Source organism: Phyllopteryx taeniolatus, chromosome 14, assembly GCF_024500385.1.
Source record: "Phyllopteryx taeniolatus isolate TA_2022b chromosome 14, UOR_Ptae_1.2, whole genome shotgun sequence".
Lineage (NCBI taxonomy): Eukaryota > Metazoa > Chordata > Actinopteri > Syngnathiformes > Syngnathidae > Phyllopteryx > Phyllopteryx taeniolatus.
In genome coordinates, this window is record NC_084515.1 from 16,600,802 (window position 1) to 16,620,644 (window position 19,843).

At 49.0% G+C, this 19,843-nt stretch overlaps 2 protein-coding genes across 6 annotated transcripts in view; one reads left to right on the forward strand and one right to left on the reverse strand.

Annotated features, from left to right (window-relative positions):
• The first annotated feature begins 686 nt into the window (after positions 1-686).
• mep1bb (meprin A subunit beta b) lies at positions 687-12,477 on the forward strand. 5 transcript variants are annotated; one of them, XM_061798670.1, is made up of 14 exons: positions 5,002-5,079; positions 5,230-5,248; positions 5,331-5,381; positions 5,463-5,506; positions 5,582-5,660; positions 6,800-6,917; positions 7,162-7,340; positions 9,003-9,221; positions 9,329-9,481; positions 9,580-9,795; positions 9,979-10,446; positions 10,522-10,701; positions 11,088-11,268; positions 11,834-12,477. In XM_061798670.1, exons 1-14 carry the CDS (start codon positions 5,002-5,004, stop codon positions 12,048-12,050), a joined length of 2,202 nt encoding a protein of 733 aa, XP_061654654.1. In that variant the 3' UTR covers positions 12,051-12,477. The 5 variants fall into 5 exon arrangements, with proteins under 5 accessions (XP_061654655.1, XP_061654657.1, XP_061654656.1 ...); XM_061798671.1 differs by lacking the exons at positions 5,002-5,079; positions 5,230-5,248 and adding an exon at positions 687-831; XM_061798673.1 differs by lacking the exons at positions 5,002-5,079; positions 5,463-5,506 and adding an exon at positions 705-831.
• Positions 12,410-19,843, reverse strand: part of phlpp1 (PH domain and leucine rich repeat protein phosphatase 1) — a 54,011-nt gene continuing 46,577 nt past the window's right edge. Inside the window, exons 7-17 of the mRNA XM_061798663.1 lie at positions 19,264-19,466; positions 19,099-19,159; positions 18,734-18,829; positions 18,347-18,502; positions 17,565-17,765; positions 17,036-17,198; positions 16,770-16,900; positions 16,174-16,287; positions 15,765-15,959; positions 15,363-15,591; positions 12,410-14,642 (exon numbers count right to left, since the gene is read on the reverse strand). Coding sequence (XP_061654647.1) covers positions 13,359-14,642; positions 15,363-15,591; positions 15,765-15,959; positions 16,174-16,287; positions 16,770-16,900; positions 17,036-17,198; positions 17,565-17,765; positions 18,347-18,502; positions 18,734-18,829; positions 19,099-19,159; positions 19,264-19,466 — 2,833 coding nt within the window. The 3' untranslated portion in view covers positions 12,410-13,358. The remainder of the gene's footprint in view (positions 14,643-15,362; positions 15,592-15,764; positions 15,960-16,173; positions 16,288-16,769; positions 16,901-17,035; positions 17,199-17,564; positions 17,766-18,346; positions 18,503-18,733; positions 18,830-19,098; positions 19,160-19,263; positions 19,467-19,843) is intronic.

Here is a 19,843-nt window from a genome sequence, read left to right on the forward strand (position 1 = left end):
AAGTGCACAACGTCAACAGTGCTATAATGCGCTTCCGCCTTTTGAATGGCGTGCATTTACATGCAAACTCATACCGGGAAATGACTCAATAACCGACAGATTTAAGGCGGTTCTTAACTAGCGACCGCTCGACCGGGTTGTTTCCATAAGACTGGCAACTTTAGCATGCGCTTGGAAATTGCTGCAGGGCACACAAATGGATGTTTGTGCATTTGCACCGTACGTAGAAAAACGCACTTGAAGACGAGAGACAATGGGAAGTCAACAGGGGGTTGAAAAAGAGGCCTTCGACAGCAAGTCATCACTAGTCCACCGTGCTGCCTAATTAGACACTAGTTATCCCCCCCCCCAAAAAAGTTGCTTGTTAACGTCTGTGGTGTTTTAAAGACCTTCACGACTCTTTTTTTGAGAATAACAATCCGTTGGCAGTTTAATCCTGTTTATTCAAGAATTTCTGGGGTTAAAAAAACAATCCCCATGCAATTCCACTGGGGGTCAGTTGTACACAGATTTTTGCCCGCTCCCTAACTGGCAAAGAGATTTTTCATCTCGAAGGTTAATATTTTACCAGCACAATATCATTTAGTAAACTCCACTAAAGCACTTTTTCATCCCATGTATATTTGACCTTTACCTCGATAATGATGACCTGGATGCCGCTCCGTCGTTTTGTCCGCGTAAGACGCCAGGATTGATGCAGCGGCAGAAGAAGAAGAAGAAGAAGAAGAAGAAGAAGAAGAAGAAGAGCGGCGGGCAGCCGAGCGCAGGCCGTTGAACTCGTTTCCCCTGCGAACATGACAATTGGTGTCCGGACTGTTTGCAGCCTTGACGGTATTCGGTTTCTTAACGGCGGGCCGCTTTCAAAGAAAGAACAATTGAAATTCACTTGTTATTGCATCAGCATTAGCACATGAGCGCTAACCTCTCATTGCTCAGTGACTCGCCGCAGTGTTTTTTTTTTTCTGTCTCAAAACTATTTTCGGGCCACAATGGCTGCCTGTTGTCGTGCTAAAGCGGCTCCAGCTACCGGAGACAAATTCCCTGTGTGTTTGCGACGTGCTCGGCAAATAACTTGATTCCGATTGTGACCAGAGAATGACTGGAACCCCGCAGAACTCCGCCTGTCGGCACATCCGTCCACTTGGTGGCGCTGTTGCACTATTGCTCGCTTCATTTGTTCGATTTTGTCCGGCAACCGCTCAGCTGAATTCACACAGCGTCGTCCGGTGGGCGTCCACGCAATATTACGCTCGACGATCCTGACGGGATGAACTGGGTGGGAGTCAAAGGAATCGTCTGCTGAACACTTGACTTCGACTAGATGGAAGCCTTCTGTGCCTCCGGCTGGGAAAAGACCATTTCCTGGGGGGGGGGGGGATTAGGGAGACGTCGACCATGGGCCGTTTAGGGACGCCGCTGTGAAACTCGTGGCGGGCGGCGAGCGTTGTCCGCTTTGAAGACTTACCGTCGAGCGGATGAGGCACTTTGACAAAGCACAGCGCGGCCGCCTGCGAGGGGGTAAGAAGAGAAACAAACGGAGTGTGAAGAGCATCAGCATGGCGCTCAAGTGTATCGCAGTGAAAACAGTCATTCGAAAAGTCAAAACCGCCCTGAAGCCGGAGAGCAATCGATTGTTGGATTTGACTTGCTTGCTCTCTTCTCAAGTTAGAAGAGAGGCGTGGAAACGGCGCCTTCCTGCGCTGCAATAAGTTCGCCATCCAACTTGGCACCCTTCTGTGATGGCAAGCCAAAAAGCCCGAGGAAAAAAACCAACTTCACACGTCGCACACATCGGAGGTGGTATTCGGACGGAAAAGGTTGCTCAAAGTGTATGACTCAACCATCGGGCCAAATGTGAGCATGTTCTTCCCGTTTGTCGGCTGTCTCGAAAAGCGATTATCCGGTTAGGGTCAAAAGGCGGCAGTCGTGTGCCGTCGACACCGAGCTGGAGCGATTGTGACGCCGAACGGAACGATAGCCAACCGGGAAGCTCGTGCCGTTGACAGACACCAATCAGGGAGCGTTGAGTCATTGAGCATATTTGAAGAGTGCACAGCCGCAGCCGTGGACTGCATCGGATGCCCGTTGGCACCGCACCGCCTCTCATCGGTACGACAACAGACATCGTTACTTGCACAGAACGGCGCGCCGTGTTGGCCAATTCAAGTGCACCGCAAACGCGAAGAGCGAGAACAACACACTCGATTTGATCCCTCGTCATGTGCGGGGTCGCTCAGATAAGACATTACAAATCCAAATTGGTGTGCTCCCACGTTAGGCCGGCCGCAGTGCCTGTGGTAGAAGCGGGACGTTATGGCCGCCGGGTAGAGCGACAGAGTCACGCGCAGGTCGCTGACGGCGCTTTCTTGTAGGACACGTACATCAGAGCGCTGCTGCCGAACAGGGAACGGATTCCTGCATGGAGGAGATAGAAAAGACACCAAAGCCGCAGCAGTCCTTTACAAATATTATAGCCACTACCACTCGAGTGACGACAATTTTTCTCATTTTCACAGTTGAAACCGCCTGTCAATCATTTTCGAGACGACTTGATCGCTAGCTTCGGTCTCGGGTCGGTCATTTTGAGCGACACCGTTAACGACACGGCCGTACTTACCTTGCGACTTCATCGGCGTTCTAATCGGACCCAGTTACGTTCTCGAATCAATCGGGGGAACGCAAAATGCGGCTGGAGGCCGGGTGACATGTGTCGAGAAGTAGACGGGACAACGCCTGAGCAACTTTGACACGCACGACAGAGAGAACGAGACAGAGAGGCTCGTCTGCTCTGCCCGCCCGCCACATCGCCACCCCGTGCCGTCCACTGATTCCAGCGTCATGGACCAGGAAGTGGCGATGATTAGTAAGGGGGAAGTTAGAAAGGCATTAAAGAGAATGAAAAATGGAAAGGCAGTGGGTTCTGAGGACATTCCTGTGGAGGTATGGAAGCATCTAGGAGAGGTGGCTGTGGAGTTTTGGACCAGCTTGTTCAATAGAATTCTAGTGCGTGAGAAGATGCCTGAGGAATGGAGGAAAAGTGTACTGGTGCCCATTTTTAAGAACAAAGATGATGTGCAGAGCTGTGGCAACTATAGAGGAATCAAGTTGATGAGCCACACAATGAAGTTATGGGAAAGAGTAGTGGAGGCTAGACTCAGGACACGAGTGAGTATTTGCGAGCAACAGTATGGTTTCATGCCTCGAAAGAGTACCACAGATGCATTATTAAACCTTGAGGATGTTGATGGAAAAGTACAGAGAAGGTCAGAAGGAGCTACATTGTGTCTTTGTAGATCTAGAGAAAGTACCCAGAGAGGAACTGTGGAACTGCATGCGGAAGTCTGGAGCGGCAGAGAAGTATGTTAGAAGAATACAGGACATGTACGAGGGCAGCAGAACAGCGGTGAGGTGTGCTGTCGGTGTGACAGAAGAATTTAAGGTGGAGGTGGGACTGCATCAGGGATCAGCCCTGAGCCCCTTCCTGTTTGCAGCGGTGATGGATAGGCTGACAGATGAGGTTAGACTGGAATCCCCGTGGACCGTGATGTTTTGCAGATGACATTGTGATCTGCAGTGAAAGCAGGGAGCAGGTGGAGGAACAGTTAGAAAGATGGAGGCACGCACTGGAAAGCAGAGGAATGAAGATTAGCCGAAGTAAAACAGAATATACGTGCATGAATGAGAGGGGTGGTGGGAGAAGAGTGAGGCTACAGGGAGAAGCGATAGCAAGACTTGAAATACTTGGGGTCAACCGTCCAGAGCAATGGGGAGTGTGGTCAGGAAGTGAAGAAACGGGTCCAAGCAGGTTGGAAGGGGTGGAGGAAGGTGTCAGGTGTGTTATGTGACAGAAGAGTCTCCGCTAGGATGAAGGGCAAAGTTTATAAAACAGTGGTGAGGCCGGCCGTGATGTACGGATTGGAGACAGTGGCACTGAAGAGACAACAGGAAGCAGAGCTGGAGGTGGCGGAAATGAAGATGTTGAGGTTCGACCAGGTTGGATGAAATTAGAAACGAGCTCATCAGAGGGACGGCCGAGGTTCGATGTTTTGGAGACAAAGTTAGAGAGAGCAGACTTGGATGGTTTGGACACGTCCACAGGAGAAATCGTGAGTATGTTGGTAGAAGCATGATGAGGATGGAGCTGCCAGGCAAGAGAGCGAGAGGAAGACCAAAGAGAAGGTTGATGGATGTCGTGAGGGCAGTTGGTGTTGCAGAGGAGGATGCAGGACATTTTGCAAAAAGTAAAAGTTCAGCTTCATTTGATACATCTCATATTTAAGTGATAGAAAGCATAGTTCCCCAAAATATCAAGAAGTAATCAGCCACATCTGGAACAAGCTTTGAGTTGGCATAAATCTGCTCAACAACCTGCTTTGCATACTTTCAAGAAAAGCTGACGAAGAAGATGAAAGTTTCAAATGTTGACAAAATACATTTTCCTCCGCACTTTGAGCGAGGCCTTCCATTCATTAGGATCCTTTACAGGATCGCAGACCGAAAAGAACATTCAATTGATCAATAAAACATTTAACAGAAAATCTGCCTTTTAACGTACGGGAATAATTCTATAGAGCAGCAGAACAAGTAGTCATCACCATTTATTATTTTCTTGGAATTCAAACATTTTATGACACCGATTAACCATTCTAATAAATACAGTGAAATTGGCATTCCCCCAGTCATAATAACAAAAGTATACCGCTAATCAACACGATGGGAAGAAATATATGCATGAAAGAACATTTGATTTTACTGGTCTCACATTCTTCAAAACAGTGATTCAAAATTTGACTAAGGTAAAAACAAGAAAACAAGAAATAAATCATTTACATGACGTGTCAGCAGATCGCAGAGCCCAAGACGCGATTTGAAGCGATCGTTATCACGTCCCGCCCTCGAGCACGCCGTCAATCATTCACATGCGCCTCATTTCAATCCCAGCATGCACCTGACACTAAACGAGCGCTCCCTTACAACATCCCGACGAACCCTAACCCTAACATGGCGGGAGGAACACCTGCGCGCGTATCATTGGCTCTTCACGCCGCGTGGCTCCTGTGTGGCGCCGCGCTGTGCGTGGTGAGGAAATGCAAAGAAAAAGCCGCTTTCATTCAGCTTCGACTTATTACATCATTTCGAGACATTTCTTGTTTCATTTCTTATTTTTCTTCCAAAATACTTTTCTAAATAAGTTTCATTGTTTCTCTGTTATTTTCTGTATGTCTTCAGCCTAGAGAAATATTCCAAGGTAAGCGACAGCAGAGGACCGCTGCAGTCGAGCACACGGTGAGTTTTATTACTCGCTAATGTGACATTTCATTTGATTGCAGACTTTGACGTCGATGGCGGACGAGATCTCGATATTTTCGAAATCAATGAAGGTATGTGCGGGGAGGACACAAATTCATTTCAATTTTTGAAGCAAATTTTAAGCGTTTCATTATTCTACTTTGGCCCCACAGAAGCAGGGTTAAATCTGGTAGAAGGCGACATTGTGCTCGGCGAGGTTTGTTTTCCTCACTGAATATTCTTCTTCTTCTTATGTTTTGCTGTCACGTGCGTCTTATTTTCAAATCAACAGAAACAAAGTAGGAACTCCGTCGTAGGCGAAGAGTACAGATGGCCCACGACCATCCCATACTACATGGAGGACGACCTGGGTGAATGTTTCGTATTATTGCGTTTGTACGAGGTAGTTAGCGCTGTACCACACTGACAGCCGTTGCTAATATTTTGACGCTCTCGTGGAGACGATAAGGTGAACAAAATACGTAGTGTGGAACGGCCTAAAAACTTGTACAATTCAACACGGATCCTTTTGAAAAAAGAACTCAAACAGAATGTCATCCTGAGTGAAGTAAATAAGGCAATGCACTGTTTTTGCTTTTTCTTTGGCTTTTGTTTGTGTGTGTGCGTGTCCTTGAAACCACCACATAATGATACTTGGAAAGAATCCACTATGTTGTGTTCGGCTTTGTAAATTCCACTGTCGTAGACAATTCTCAGTATGCACACATTACGCAATCTTCCATGCATCCATTTTCTAGCGCTTATCCGAGGTCGGGCCGCGGGGGGCAGTAGCTTTAGCAGGGACGCCCAGACTTCCCTCTCCCCAGCCACTTCATCCAGCTCTTCCGGGGGGGGGGGGACCCGAGGCGTTCCCGGGCCAGCCGAAAGACAAAGTCTCTCCTCCAGAGTGTCCTGGGTCGTCCCCGGAACACCTCACCGGGGAGGCAACCGAATCAGATGCCCAAGCCACCTCATCTGGCTCCTCTCGATGCGGAGGAGCGGCGACTCTACTCTGAGATCCTCCCGGATGACCGAGCTCCTCGCCCTATCTCTAAGGGAGAGCCCGGACACCCTACGGGGGAAACTCATTTCGGCCGCTCGTATCCGGGTTCTTGTTCTTTCGGTCACGACCCGCAGCTCGTGAGCGTAGGTGAGCGTAGATCGACCGGTAAATCGAGAGCTTCGCCTTTCGGCTTAGCAACGGACCGAAACAAAGTCCGCATCACTGATCCGCCCGTCGATCTCCCGTTCCGTTCTTCCCTCACTTGTGAACAAGAAAGACCCCGAGATACTTCAAGTCCTCCACTTGGGGCAGGATCTCATCCCCGAACCGGAGAGGGCACGCCACCCTTTTCCGACTGAGGACCATTATGCAGTCTATAACCATTGTTTTGTTTTTTCTCATGCACCGGTATAGAGAGAAAAAAAAGGGGGGGAAACCATTGCAATCGGCATCAATCATTACAAACAGTCATTATGTCATTATAATTCCAATCAATTTCTTGCGCAGACATCAATGCAAAAGGTGTGATCCTGAAGGCCTTTGAGCAGTACCGCCTTAAGACCTGCATCGACTTCAAGCCGTGGAGTGGAGAAGCAAACTACATCGCCATCTTTAAAGGCACCGGGTGAGGCGCCGGCCCAGTTGTTTTCATTGTGGGGCACATGGCGTTTGTTTGCACGCTCGCTGCCTGCCCCCCCCTTACCTAATATGTTCCGTGCAGAAAAGCCAATAGTCTCCCCATTACGTTCAATCCTTTCTTCCGTCCAATTCTGGCAAGCTTTGGCGGTCTGCATCAAATGACGTAGCGGTACACTACTCTCTCCCCTTTGTAATCCTAATAATCAACGGGTTCCTGGGCTCACTGGAAGCTGCTTCTCCTCGGTGGGCAACCAGCGTGTCGGCAGGCAGCGTCTGTCCATCGGCAAAAACTGCGACCGCGTCGCCACCGTCGAACACGAGTTCTTGCACGCTTTGGGCTTCTGGCACGAGCAGTCCAGAGCAGACCGGGACGACTACGTGCAAATCATGTGGGAGCGCATCTCAGCCGGTAAGCACCAGCCTCATTATACTGTCGATCACATTCAATATGGGAATCCATTGTTATTCAAATACTAACGTGTGTATTGCATCCTATTGAGAGATATTTCGAATAGTTTGGCTGCTTTTATTTAGTGGCTGATGATGCACTACATTTCTATACCACCTCCAACTGCTGTTCATGTAGGATCATTTGAAGGACTCTTAAAAAAAATAAGCACATGACATTATTATGCTCTGTGCCCATCTTCTCGCCCACATTTAATTGGGATAGGCTCTAGCTCACCCAGTTGCTGGGTGAAAACAAGACAAAAATATATTTTCAAATGCATAGTGATTTGTACTTTATATTAATTCAAGAAAATGTTTATCTTTGACTGAAATCCAAATTTGTGCAATTATATATATATTTTTTTATAAATGAAACCTAACATTACATATTTTCAAATATATTTAAAATATAATGATTAGAATACTTGGAAATATCTCTTAAAATGATGCACTACAATTCTATACTACTGAGTCAAGTTTCATATTTTCAATGAGATTGATTTTTAATATTTAAGAGTTCATTTTTTTTCCTCAAGTATGCATTTAATTAAAAAATACATAAATTACATACTCGAACTACATACTAGATTTCAGTACCCATTTTCATTTACAGTTAAATGTAATTCAATAAAAACCAGCATGGTACAGTGCAATTCTCTATCACTGCTCACTATTGTTAATGTCCTCAGTATTATTGTCTCAAATATACATTTATTCAAATTGTTACGATTTAAAATGAAAAAGACATACAATTGTAATACTTTTAATTTGACACAAAAATAAACAAATACTAAACTTAGTAAATACACTAATCGACCTGAGCAGTTTGATGTCGGCCATTGTTCGATTGTACGACAGGGAAACAAACCGCTATTGAGTGCTGGCGTTTCATGACTTTTAGTGCTTACGTGACACGTGTTGTTGTGGTGGCGCGATAAGAAGCCACCAACGTGGCACAAGTGAACCATCACTTGCCCATGAAATCATTAACACCTGCGAATTAATTGTCCCGTCGAGCTATACAAATATAAATGACGCGTGTGTACACAGTGAATATAAAAAGCCCTGTTCAAGTTTTCACGTATCATGTGACCTACAAACTGTACAAATCAATTGAAAATCAAACTACAATCTTTTAAAGGGGGAAAACTGGTTGCATAAATATGCACACCCTCAAACTTGGCTTTGAAATTATGGCCTAGACGTTCCCCCTTGGTTTCACATTTTCCCCACATGCATTTGCGAGAGTGCTTTTGTAAAATGTAGCCGGGATTGATTGGAAGTTTCTCTAATGGTCTCGGGCCGTCCTCTCTCTCTCTCTCTCCATATGAAACCTCACGAGCACCAAGGTCCTCCGGCTGTGGCCTTTTAGTCATCATCCCTCGCGCTAGGACACGCGCTCGCGGCGACGGCCTCCATCGGTGAAACGGCCCGCCGGAGAACCTCAGAACACGCTCAAGACCGAACTTTTTTAATTTAGCTTTTGACGTTATCCTACCACATTATCTTCGTTGGTTGGTCTCCAATTCTATATCACCAAAACCTTTGCATTCAAACCGCGGTGGCTAGACTTTGTAGCCGCTGTTTGTGAGGTAACAGCCTTATTTTGTGCGGCACCAAGGCCGAGAGCACAACTTCAAGGTCCACAATGACACCACCTCCAGCTCGCTGGGCGTCCCCTACGACTACGGCTCCATGATGCACTACAGCAAGACTGCCTTCAGCAAGGGCTCCGAGCCCACCATCGTCACAAAGATCAACTCCTTCGCCGACGTCGTCGGCCAGAGGATGGAGTTCAGCGACAGCGACCTGCTCAAGCTGTCCCGCCTCTACAACTGCAGTCAGAGCAATTGCTTTTATTGTCTTGTTGCCACCATTAACCAGCGGATCAACGCCGGCGTTACGAGATGATTTTTACAGCTGTTCAAAGGTGACTTTGTCTTCCAGCTCGGGGCTCCACCTTTCTGGACTCGTGCGACTTTGAACGGGATAACATCTGCGGGATGATTCGGGGGCCGGGGGACCGGGAGGACTGGCGCAGGCTATCCGAGGCAGCAGGGGGACCCGACGCAGATTACTCCAATATGGGAAAATGCACTGGTGAGGGCGACCCCTTAGAAAATCGTCTGATCGCAAGCTTAACATGTCACGAAATAGAAACTTCATCAGGCACCATTAAATCCTACATTCATCTTTAGGATCTGGCTATTTCATGCACTTCAACACGAGCACGGCCATCATCGGCGACACGGCCCGTCTGGAGAGTCGAATCCTGTACCCCAAGCGAGGCTACCAATGTCTGCAGTTCTTCTTCTACAACAGCGGCGGCCCAGAGGATTCGCTCAAGATCTTCGCGCGGGAGTACGACAACGCTAACCCTGCTGGGACGCTGCGCTTGATCGCCACCGTCGACGGTCAGTATCGCTCACCGTCTTACTTCTGTGCAAGTTCGGTCGTCGGGGGTGCGGAACCTACGGCCTGTGGGCCAAGAATTGCCTGTAAAAGCATTCAATCAGGGCTGCAATGCGAGGAACAAGGTTCCCCACCCCTGGGCAGTCTACGTACTCTTCAGTAACTCAAGTCGTGTGATGCAACAGGACCCCCTCAGGACCTGTGGCAGCTGCACCACGTCAGCCTGAACGTCACAAAGAAGTTCCGTGTGGTCTTCCAGGGCACCAAGGGAGCCGCGGGTCCATCTTCAGGTGGACTGTCTCTGGATGACATCAACATCTCGGAGACCGCGTGTCCCGAGTTCACGTGGCGCGTCAAGAACTTCAGCCATGTCATGGAGAGCACCCGCTTGGGCACGGCCATCTACAGTCCGCCCTTCACCTCCAAGGAGGGCTACACCTTCCAGATGAAGCTCTATCCCAGCGGGAAGACCGACTCTCCCGGGCGAATGGCGGCCTACGTGAACCTGGTGGCCCGCGAGGGGGACGTCGGGCAGACATGGCCTTGCCGTTGGAAACAAATGACCATGACGCTCATGGACCAGCACCCACACATCCAGAAACGCATGTCCAACCAGCGCAGCATCACCACCGATCCCAACAAGACGTCTTCAGGTTCGCATGTGAAGAAAAAAACTCAACGCTCTTCTCGCGAGTGACTCGTGTTTTAACGTTCCCGCCGTCCATCAGGCAGCAGCGAGCTCTTCTGGGACGACCCTCGAAAGGTGGGCGTCGAGGTGACGGACACGGACGGCTCCAAGTACTTCCGGGGGCCCGGCGCCGGCACCTCAGCGTACCTCACCCACCTGAGAGCCAAGAGCAGGGACTTCATCAAGGGAGGGGACGCCATCTTTATGCTCAGCATGGAGGGTAAAAGCGCTGCAGGAATAAAATGTATTGTGTTGGAGTGTGTCTGTAGGGAATTGTGTCCATTTGGGAGAAACGGTGTCTAATGGGGGCAACGGGTATATACGTCTGCCTCGCAGTTCCTAATGTTCGGAGTTTGAATCTGGGCTCTGATGTGGAGTTTGCGTGTCCTTCCCGTGTTAGAACGGGCCCGCGAGATATTGACACTTTTGTGCATCTCGTGTGAGAGCATTGTTAACTCACATACGTCACATACGGTATTAGAAATACACGTGCTGTCAAACACGGTATCGGTCCTTTTTTGTATTCCTGGAGCCAGTCACTAATGTTGTCATCACATCTATGATTCAACAATTTCAGATCCCCTCTCGCTTGCTCTGCCTCTTTAGACGCGTCTCATCTGACTGCAAGCCAACCTTGGCCTACAAGCGCAAGCCCTTCTCCTTCATCCTTGAACACCGCGCCCGCCACCGGCACCTCCAGCACCAGGTCGCCGCCGGATGAATGCGCGTACGTGCAGTGTCAGAATGACGGCGTGTGCGTGCAGGCGCAAGGGAAGGCTGTTTGCAGGTGAGGGCAAACTACATACACACCTTTTTTTTTTTTTTTTTTTTTTTAATGCTCTGGCCATTGTGCTCAGATGAAGCCAAAGGCCTTTAACTGGACTATAATTTTAAGTACATGGAATCATGGAGTCTGGAATGCATGCAAATTCACTTTGGCCGTTGCCGTTTACAATTTCTTATCGTGATTTGAAAATCAAATGTTGCAATTCTTTCAGTATGTGTACCTGCGATTTAGTAATGTTGTGATAATTCTCATACCAGTGATATGAATGGTACATATCGCAGAATCTCTAAGGGTGACATTCTCGTGAAACATACTGCTTTTGATCTCGGTTGTATGAGATGTGCAGGTGCCCCCTAATGTGGTGGTTAGTCAATGTATACATCAGCTGCACATGCACAGCACATGCTCCATGTTTCACGATTCAAATGTAAACACAGTCATCCGCCTGTGGGTTGGGTTGGGAATTAGGAAACTCAATCTTGACGGCAGCAGATAAGAAGCCGGCGGTGCGGTTGAACTGTTATCATGTGAGGTGATCGGGCTCTGACCTTCTGGGTCATATCAGGTGTGCCGCGGGGGGCGACTGGTGGTTCTACGGCGACAACTGCCAGCACAGAGGCTCGACGTCGGAGAGCCGCACCCTCGCGCTGGCCTCCTCGTTGTCCGTGCTGGGAGTCATGCTGGTGGTGAGCGCGACCGCCGCCGTTTGCCTGAAGAAGAAGTACAAGAAGCGTCGTTTTGAGAATAGCCTGGTCATGGGGAACAGCGGCCGACTAGCATGAAATGTCACAGAATGATCAAAAAGGACAAAGTGAAAGAATTCACTTTGCAAGACGACGGTGATATGATCATACCGTTTGTATCCGATTGCCCCTTGCCGGCCACACAATGTCAATTTGATCGGTAATTTCGTACAGCAAATTGCAATCAGGAAACACACAGACATTGGAGTTTATATTCACAAATTTAAAATTTATTATACCAAAGACGGGAACATCTGTGTTGTCTCTTTTCCACGTGGATATATATTTGTTTGTATTACTGAGCTCGACATGATCATGCCGCTGGTAACGATTACTGCTGGAGGCGTGCTGTGTTATGAAAATAGAATGTCAATCTCCATGTATGTGTAAAAAAATCAATCAGTCTATTAGTGTTTATTAGATACAGTGTTGACTACAGGACATCAAAAATAAAAAATAACACGTGGTGGTGTTGCCTGACATGTTTTGAACTGCAATTACAAGAACAAGAACAGTGTTGTTCTTTTGATGAGTATAAAGGGAATATAAAAGAGGGACGAGGAAGTGGTGGTGGTTGGGTCGGATGGGGGGACATGGTCAACCTCCATAACAGCAAACGCCCACACGTCCTCCGCTAAAAGCTTCACCGACATTGATCCTTTAAAAGCATCCGTATACAACAATTCTCTTATTTACAATCATTGGGAAAAAAAAACACAAATCACCATTTCTCTCAGAGAAGATTAGTAAAAGTGACTGAGTCACCATATAGAGTATGCAACTCCTAGGAGTTAGTATTCAGTTTCTACAAAAAAAAAAAATATACAAATAAAAAGGTCTATGCCGTTTTACAGGCCAAGAGCCAGGATTTACTGAAGAAATACAGTATCTTAAGTGCCCTATCTACAAGGGTTAACGTGCGGTATTACCGGTGTACCATTCCTCAAAGTTGAGAGTAAAAAGATGTGTCGCGCTTAAAAAGGTTCAAGTGAAACGATACGGTGAGCTCAAACAAAGCGTGGGATGCATATTAACACAGGTGATGAAAAAGAGACTAGTATCGGTTATTAGGGTGTCTAAGGTTAAAAAAGGAAAGAAAAGAAAAAAACCACAATGTTCCATTGCCTGTGCGAACACAAGAGGATGTTGACGAGGGTCCGGTTTTAATTAAAGGGCTCATCTGCATGTTTTTCCAGTGGGGAGGTTCCGGGGAACACAGGAACAAAAAGGCAGGTTGGAAAATAAGCCTGGAGTCGGTGGGGGGGGGGGGGGGGGGGGGGTTGTCATGGTGATGGTGTCAAAGGGTGGGGCGTGCATGCTGATACGAGGCTGTAGCCGGTGGGTGTTCTAGAGCGGGGTGTCAAAGTAGTCCGCGGGCTGGTCCGTCGCGGGCGGCTTCTGCTGCTTCTGCTGATGCTGCTTCATGATCTCCTTGACCTCCTCCTCCAGCTCGGGGGGGATGATGAACTGGTCGTCTGGGTCGGGCTGCGCCGGGGCGGTGAAATACCCCCCGGACTTCTTGGAGGGGGCATCGGCGGCCACCTCGATGAGGTTGTGACTCTTCTCCTGGCGAGCCACCGAGCCGTTGACCCTCCTCTTTCCGGACGCCGCTTTCGCTCCGTCACCGCCGCCTTGCCAGCCCTCGTCCCTCTCGAGGCCGTTTTCGCTCCCCGCTATGCTCATGTCCACTCCTTCATCCGGGGGCTCAGGGGTGCAGGGCGGCGGCGGAGGCGGGGGGAGAAAAAGCAGGACGCGCTCGTGGCCGGAGGAGGAAGAGGAATCCGTTTTGAGGCAGTGAACATCCGCTTCTACTTCCACCCGGCTGCCGTTGGAAAAAACGCCGGCGATGGGCTCCTCGTCCTCGCTGTCCAGCCCGTTGTCGGAGAGGGCGCTGGAGAAGGTGGCGCTGGACAGCTGGCGTTGGAAGGAGCTCGCCAAGCAGGCGGGGTGGAGGGTGCAGCAGCTGCGGGAGGAAGGCAACTCGGGGCCGGCGAACAGGTACTGGCAGGGCTGGGCGGCGGCGTGGGCCTGCTGCTGCAGCAGCGTCACAGGGTGGGCCTGGTGGTGAAGGTGCAGGTGAGGGTGGTGGCCCTGCTCGTGCAGCAGCACCAGGGAACTCTGCGGGGGCTCGTCGGACGAGGCGGTGGAGCCCACCTCGCTGCTCATCTCGCTGGTGCTGATCTCGCTGCTCATCTCGCTGCAGGACGACGGCGGCACGGGCAGCGAGCCGTCCGAGGGGCGTTCCTTGATGCCGGAGGACGACGGCGGCGGGTAGGGGCCCGGGCCGGGGCTGGGAGGTGGCCGGGGGGGCTCTGAGCAGCAGCAGGAGCAGCAGTCTTCGCTCACGCTGAGCTGGACCACCACGGCGCTGAGGCTGTCGGTGCAGCCGTAGCCCTGCGCCAGCGTGCACAACTTCTTGGCGGCGGCCAGGCCGTCGGGCACGTTCCGCACCGCCTCCACCGCCTCGCCGGGAGACACGGCGTCCCACAAGCCCCGGCTGCCCAGGATGAAGAACTCGTCCTGTGAGGTGAGCGTGACTGTCTGCACGTAGGGAGACGGGATGACGGACGGGTAGAGGAAGGAGTAGCCCATGATGCGCGTTGAATCGGTCACGCCGTTGACCTTGTTGTCCTGCCGGAAAAAGACAAAATACATTCGGAACGTGAGCAAAAGCAGTTGTGGCCCAGAAAGACATTCTCTGCCTGAGCTACATTGAAGACCAAAATTCATCTATTCTCCTGATTTTCTCTGTGCATTTCTCTGCGCTGCACAATTTACAGTACATGTATGCGGATGGATGATTTCGCCACGCCGATGTAATCCCCCCAGGGTCTTTGGAATCAGTAGTGCTGGCCGATGCACCGTAAACTACATCAGCAATGGGAATGTTTCTGAAACAGATGTTCAATTCCCCTCTGATGGGTTGGTCAGCGCATAGCCGTGACAGCCAAATTTGACTAACAAGACACAACTGTGTACATTTGATATTGGATGCCCACAATGGCAGATGGAAGAGGTGACATTGACTTGCTCTCATACGTACAGTAATCTCCTGTTATCTGCTGAATAGTGAAATGTTTATAATTGTCTCTCGGTCCGACGAGATGCTACGACGCGGCAGTTCCTTGGCATCAAGACAGGGCTTTTAGTGCCATCTTGTGGTATGTTAGGGTGCTCCATAAAGCACAAAAAGTCAGAAATGTGTCCTCTGGTTGGTCAGAGCTAAACTTGACTCGCAAACCCTATGTCTGCACAAATGTCTAATACATTTGTGTCCCCACTGAAGGCCCAGGTGCTAAATGCACAACCTTCAACTGGGATGTCACACATTGTCCCCGTTACACTTCACACCTCTGTGACGATGGCACGGTGCTGCCTGATGCGGCGATATTCCTCCTCCAGGCCGACATTGTGGAGCAGCGACAGGGACAGGGGCTTTCCGTTGCGGCACAGGATGGCCTGACACTTGCCCACATTTGCGGCCGTCAGCACGAAGCAGCCGCCGGGGTCGGTGGGATCGTGGCGGATGTGACACAGAGCTGCCGAGCCGCCCAGCTTCTGCCCGGCGGTTCCCAGCTTCCTGCGGTGGCGACAAGGAAGCAGCATCGGTTACGGATTGATCATTTTCAGAACATTCATTGGACCAAACAGATGTGTTAACCGCAGATGTGCTGCTCGAAATGTAAAACTATTCAATAAACAAAATAAAATAACACATTCGTAGTTTAGCTACTTCTAAACATAAAAAATGACCTTTGCATGACAAGGAACGTGTTGGTCATGTAGTCCTCTTCGCTCTTGGTCTTGTGCAGCTCCTCGGCCAGCACGTCGTTCATGGTGCACTGCAAAAGGTAGGGCACCTCCACGTTTCTGTCGCCGTCGAACACGCCGTACAGAGCCTCGCGACTCCCGCAGAACCTGTTCACCGACAGCGCCGCCACACACAGTCTGAAATGAAAGAAAATAGCAGTGAGGGGTTGTGATGTTATTGAAGAAAGTCTCCTGCTCGCTTATCGATTACTCAGCATGCTGACAACCGTAGTGACGACATCACTCCGACCGGTCTCGCCTCATTTTAGCACGTTTTCAATCGCCACCCTCAATACATTAGTGAAGCTTCACTGGTTATTTTACCCCTCCATTATTGACTGATTAAACTCACTTGTTCTTGACGCCTGAGGCCTCTGTGTAACCATGACTCCACACGGCGGGGCCGCCGGGAGCCTCGTTCGATGAGAAGGTCGGCGGCGGATCAATGCGAAAGCAGCGAATATTACTGAAAGAGCAACAAGACGTGGATTAAATTCACTCGTTTTGTGGAGAAGGGAAAGAGGAAAAAAAACGAAGGCAGGAATGAAAGCAAGCACACTCGAAACCAGGAGTACAATCGGCCCCTCCATTCTTTCATCCGTCTCACCGAGTATTTACATGATCAAGAATCCGAGCTCTGTTTTCCCCCAAAATTATTTGATTAAAATCTATACTGTCATTTGCTATTAATTTATTTCATTAAGTAATTGGTTAATTGATTTACTGGAACCAATACAACAAAATCAATGAAATGTATTTTCCTGATACTAAAATAAACTAATTAACAGATTATACATACACATTTGAGCTATCTCATCTACAAACGATGTGATCCATCTGTTTGTTTTCAAAAAAAAAAAAAAAAAAATCAAACATGGCCCTGGGCACATAAACTTGCCCACCTCTTCTCTTAAGTGTGAAAAGTAAAAAAAAAAAAAATCAACTGACTTGAGTTGCTCGAGGGTCTTGTGGTCCAGGTTGAGACGCGGGTTTCCAGTCAGGTCCAGTTCCTGAAGCTTGGGAGGCAGATTCTCCGGCAGCGTGATCTCGCTCAGCTCGTTGCAGCTCAGATCCACGCACTGACGTCAGAGGAAGACGTGTAAATACTCGCACAGAACACCAAGGTGTCAACTATCTGCACAAAGCTAGGTTTTCGATGCAGTTGCCATGCTTTCTTGTGCGCGGCTGATTTAATGCTGCCACGATGGCCTTACTTTCATCTCCATCAGCTGCATGACCTCGGGGAAGACCTCGATGGAGTTGGAGTGGGCGATGAGCGTGTGCATACGTCGGCAGTTCATGATGGTGGTGGGCACCGTCTTCAGCATGTTGCCGCTCAGGTCCGCCTCCTCCAGCTCCTCCAGCTTGGCCATTTTGCTGGTGGCGAGACGACAAAGTATTTACAGTTAATTGTGGAAGGGACTTTCATTGTGTCCAGAAAATGGGTTTTTGCACAAAGGGTCAAAAGCGGGGTACACACATAAGGATAACTGGGCCGATTTTGAGACCGATTCTCTAGTTAGCAGAGGTCAGATTGTTCCCAATAGGAGAATGGTTCAGGATTATCTTTTAGAGACATCTGATTGATAAACGGGCCCATTTTGAGCCCGATCCCCCTCTTCCAATCTTATTCACCAAAGGCCGATTCTCAGATGTCTCCGAAAGATTATCCCGTGGCGCGAGGCGTGCGTACCTCACTTTAGATGCTACGTCGGCATACGCAATTCTATGAGTGAGCGTTACCTGGCCGGGAAGGTCTGAAGGTGGTTGTAGGCCATGTGCAGAACCCGAAGATGCGAGTGGCCCGTCAGCATGGGCACGCACTTGTCCGTTAGGCGGTTGTTGGTCAGGTAGAGCTCCTGCAGAACGCTGTGACTCTCCTCCGACAGCGTGGAAGGAGGCAGGTGCTCCAGCTTGTTGGCCGAAGCATTCACGCACCGTAAACTGGGAACAAAATAAAAGGATTATTCAACACGAGGGGACGCCACCACACAAATGACAAAGCTGTATTGGGGCCTAACTGACAAGAATATAAAGAAATACTGATGAGAAATACTTAATACTTCACCTTAATATTTGCCTTGATACAGACAGTGGGGAGTTTTTTTTGCTTTTCGCTGTACGCTCACAATCTTAATTACGAGTGAGCTTCAGATACGGCGTAGCTCGAGCACAGTGAGCAACTGTTGCAGACGCACTTTGTTGAATGGTACAAACAGTCACACACGACTACCAAATAAAAACACTCTGACGCACACTGCGTGATACATAGCGAGAGCTCCTGGCACGTTACGCGTCACAAGTGAAATCGTGACTATTCATTTATTTATTTCAGTTTTATTATGTTTTTATATTCATACTTTACAGTTTCTTTTCTTGATTAAAATTGCGTAGCAAAAAAAAAAAAGAATGAGAAGGGAATTTAAAATGGACTTCAATGGGAAATACTGATTTGCCATATAGTGTATTGTATTCTCGAAATATTGCAATAAAAAACGCAATAGTCTACGTTCTTTTGCAGCTACCTGACACATTTGAGGAACAGGTTGCAGGGCAGCTCCACCAGTTGATTGTGGTGCACGTCGACAACTTCCAGCAGGGGGCGCTCCACTCTTTCAGGCAGCTTCTGCAATCGGTTGTGTCCCACGCTCAGCTTCCTCAGGCTGCTGCTGCATAACAACCTGCGGCAGAGAGGAGCACCCAGATGGCTTTGTCAGAACGCAATCAGCATACAGAGAAAGATGAGGGACGCGCCGCATACAAAGTGACTTCGAAAAGGAGGTGACGGAAGTGTCAGGTGTGATTTATGACCCTCTGTGGAGGACAGATGAGCGGCTGGCATAGGGCAGGCCGGATAAGTCAGCGCCGCACTCCATTTAAAGACTGGGAACGCGCCGCCGAGGGACACTCACCGCGCTGGGAGCTCGCTGACAAGGTTGTGGCTGGCGTCCAGCACTTCAAGTTTCTTCGCTTCGCACAGCCAGTCTGGCAAAGACTCCATACGGTTCCTTCGGAGGGGCAGAGAAAAAAATGGGCCAATGATAATGACAAATGGTGTACGATCCGTTAAAGCGTGGCGCCTAATATTTCTTCCGTGTGTGTTTAATTCACAGCAGTGCCAAGAGGAAGCCTTTTCAAGGCTGAAATACTGATTAAGTGCTTTGAAACATAAATCGAACCCAAAGATTACCGTCTTTCCACTGACATCAGCTTCCACATTTCACATTAAAGGTCGTTTTATGTTCTTGAGTGTGTGCTCATTTGGGATTTTTCTCACCGTGAGATGTCCATGTAACTAAGATTGGAGGGAACAGGACTGACATCCAGACTCTGCAGCTCTGTGGGGAGAAATCCAGACTCATTAACCTACCGCAAGGACGTATGTGGTCGTCGAGAAAAACAGGTAGCTGGGAGGGAAGGGAGGGAGGAGCTTCAGACCCACCGTTATTGGAGGCGTAGATGACCTTGAGCAGGCAGCCCTTGACGTTGAGGCTGGCGATTCGGTTTCTCTCGCAGTGAAGCACCTCCAGGCGGGGAAACACCGAGGCGTCCAACAGCGTCAGCCTGTTGTCCCTCACGTCCAGCTGGGTGATGTGCCTTAGCAGGTCAGGTTCATCCGGCACCATGTTGCCGATCTTATTCAGCCTGGTGGAATATTATGGAAATGTGACCTTTTCGTTGGTTCAATACAAATAGTTGGGTCTCTTAAATGCCTGCCCACACATCAAGCGTAAAATGAAACAACCGAGTACATCTTTTTACAACTATTTCCAAAAATGTTGGCGTCACACACACACACACACACACACACACACAGTGTCTCCAGGTTCGATCCACCTTGCAGCCTGTCAGAAAGCAGATTTTACTTCACCGCTGTCAAAAAGCGCTTGCTTAAGTGGTTGTCTGATGCATCTTTTAAATTTACTGAATAAGGAGCAGTAAGTGTTGTAGTAGTAGTCCTAATTTTTGATTGATCCGATATGGAATAGGAAGTCACCCTCAAAAGGAAAACTGTGTATTAA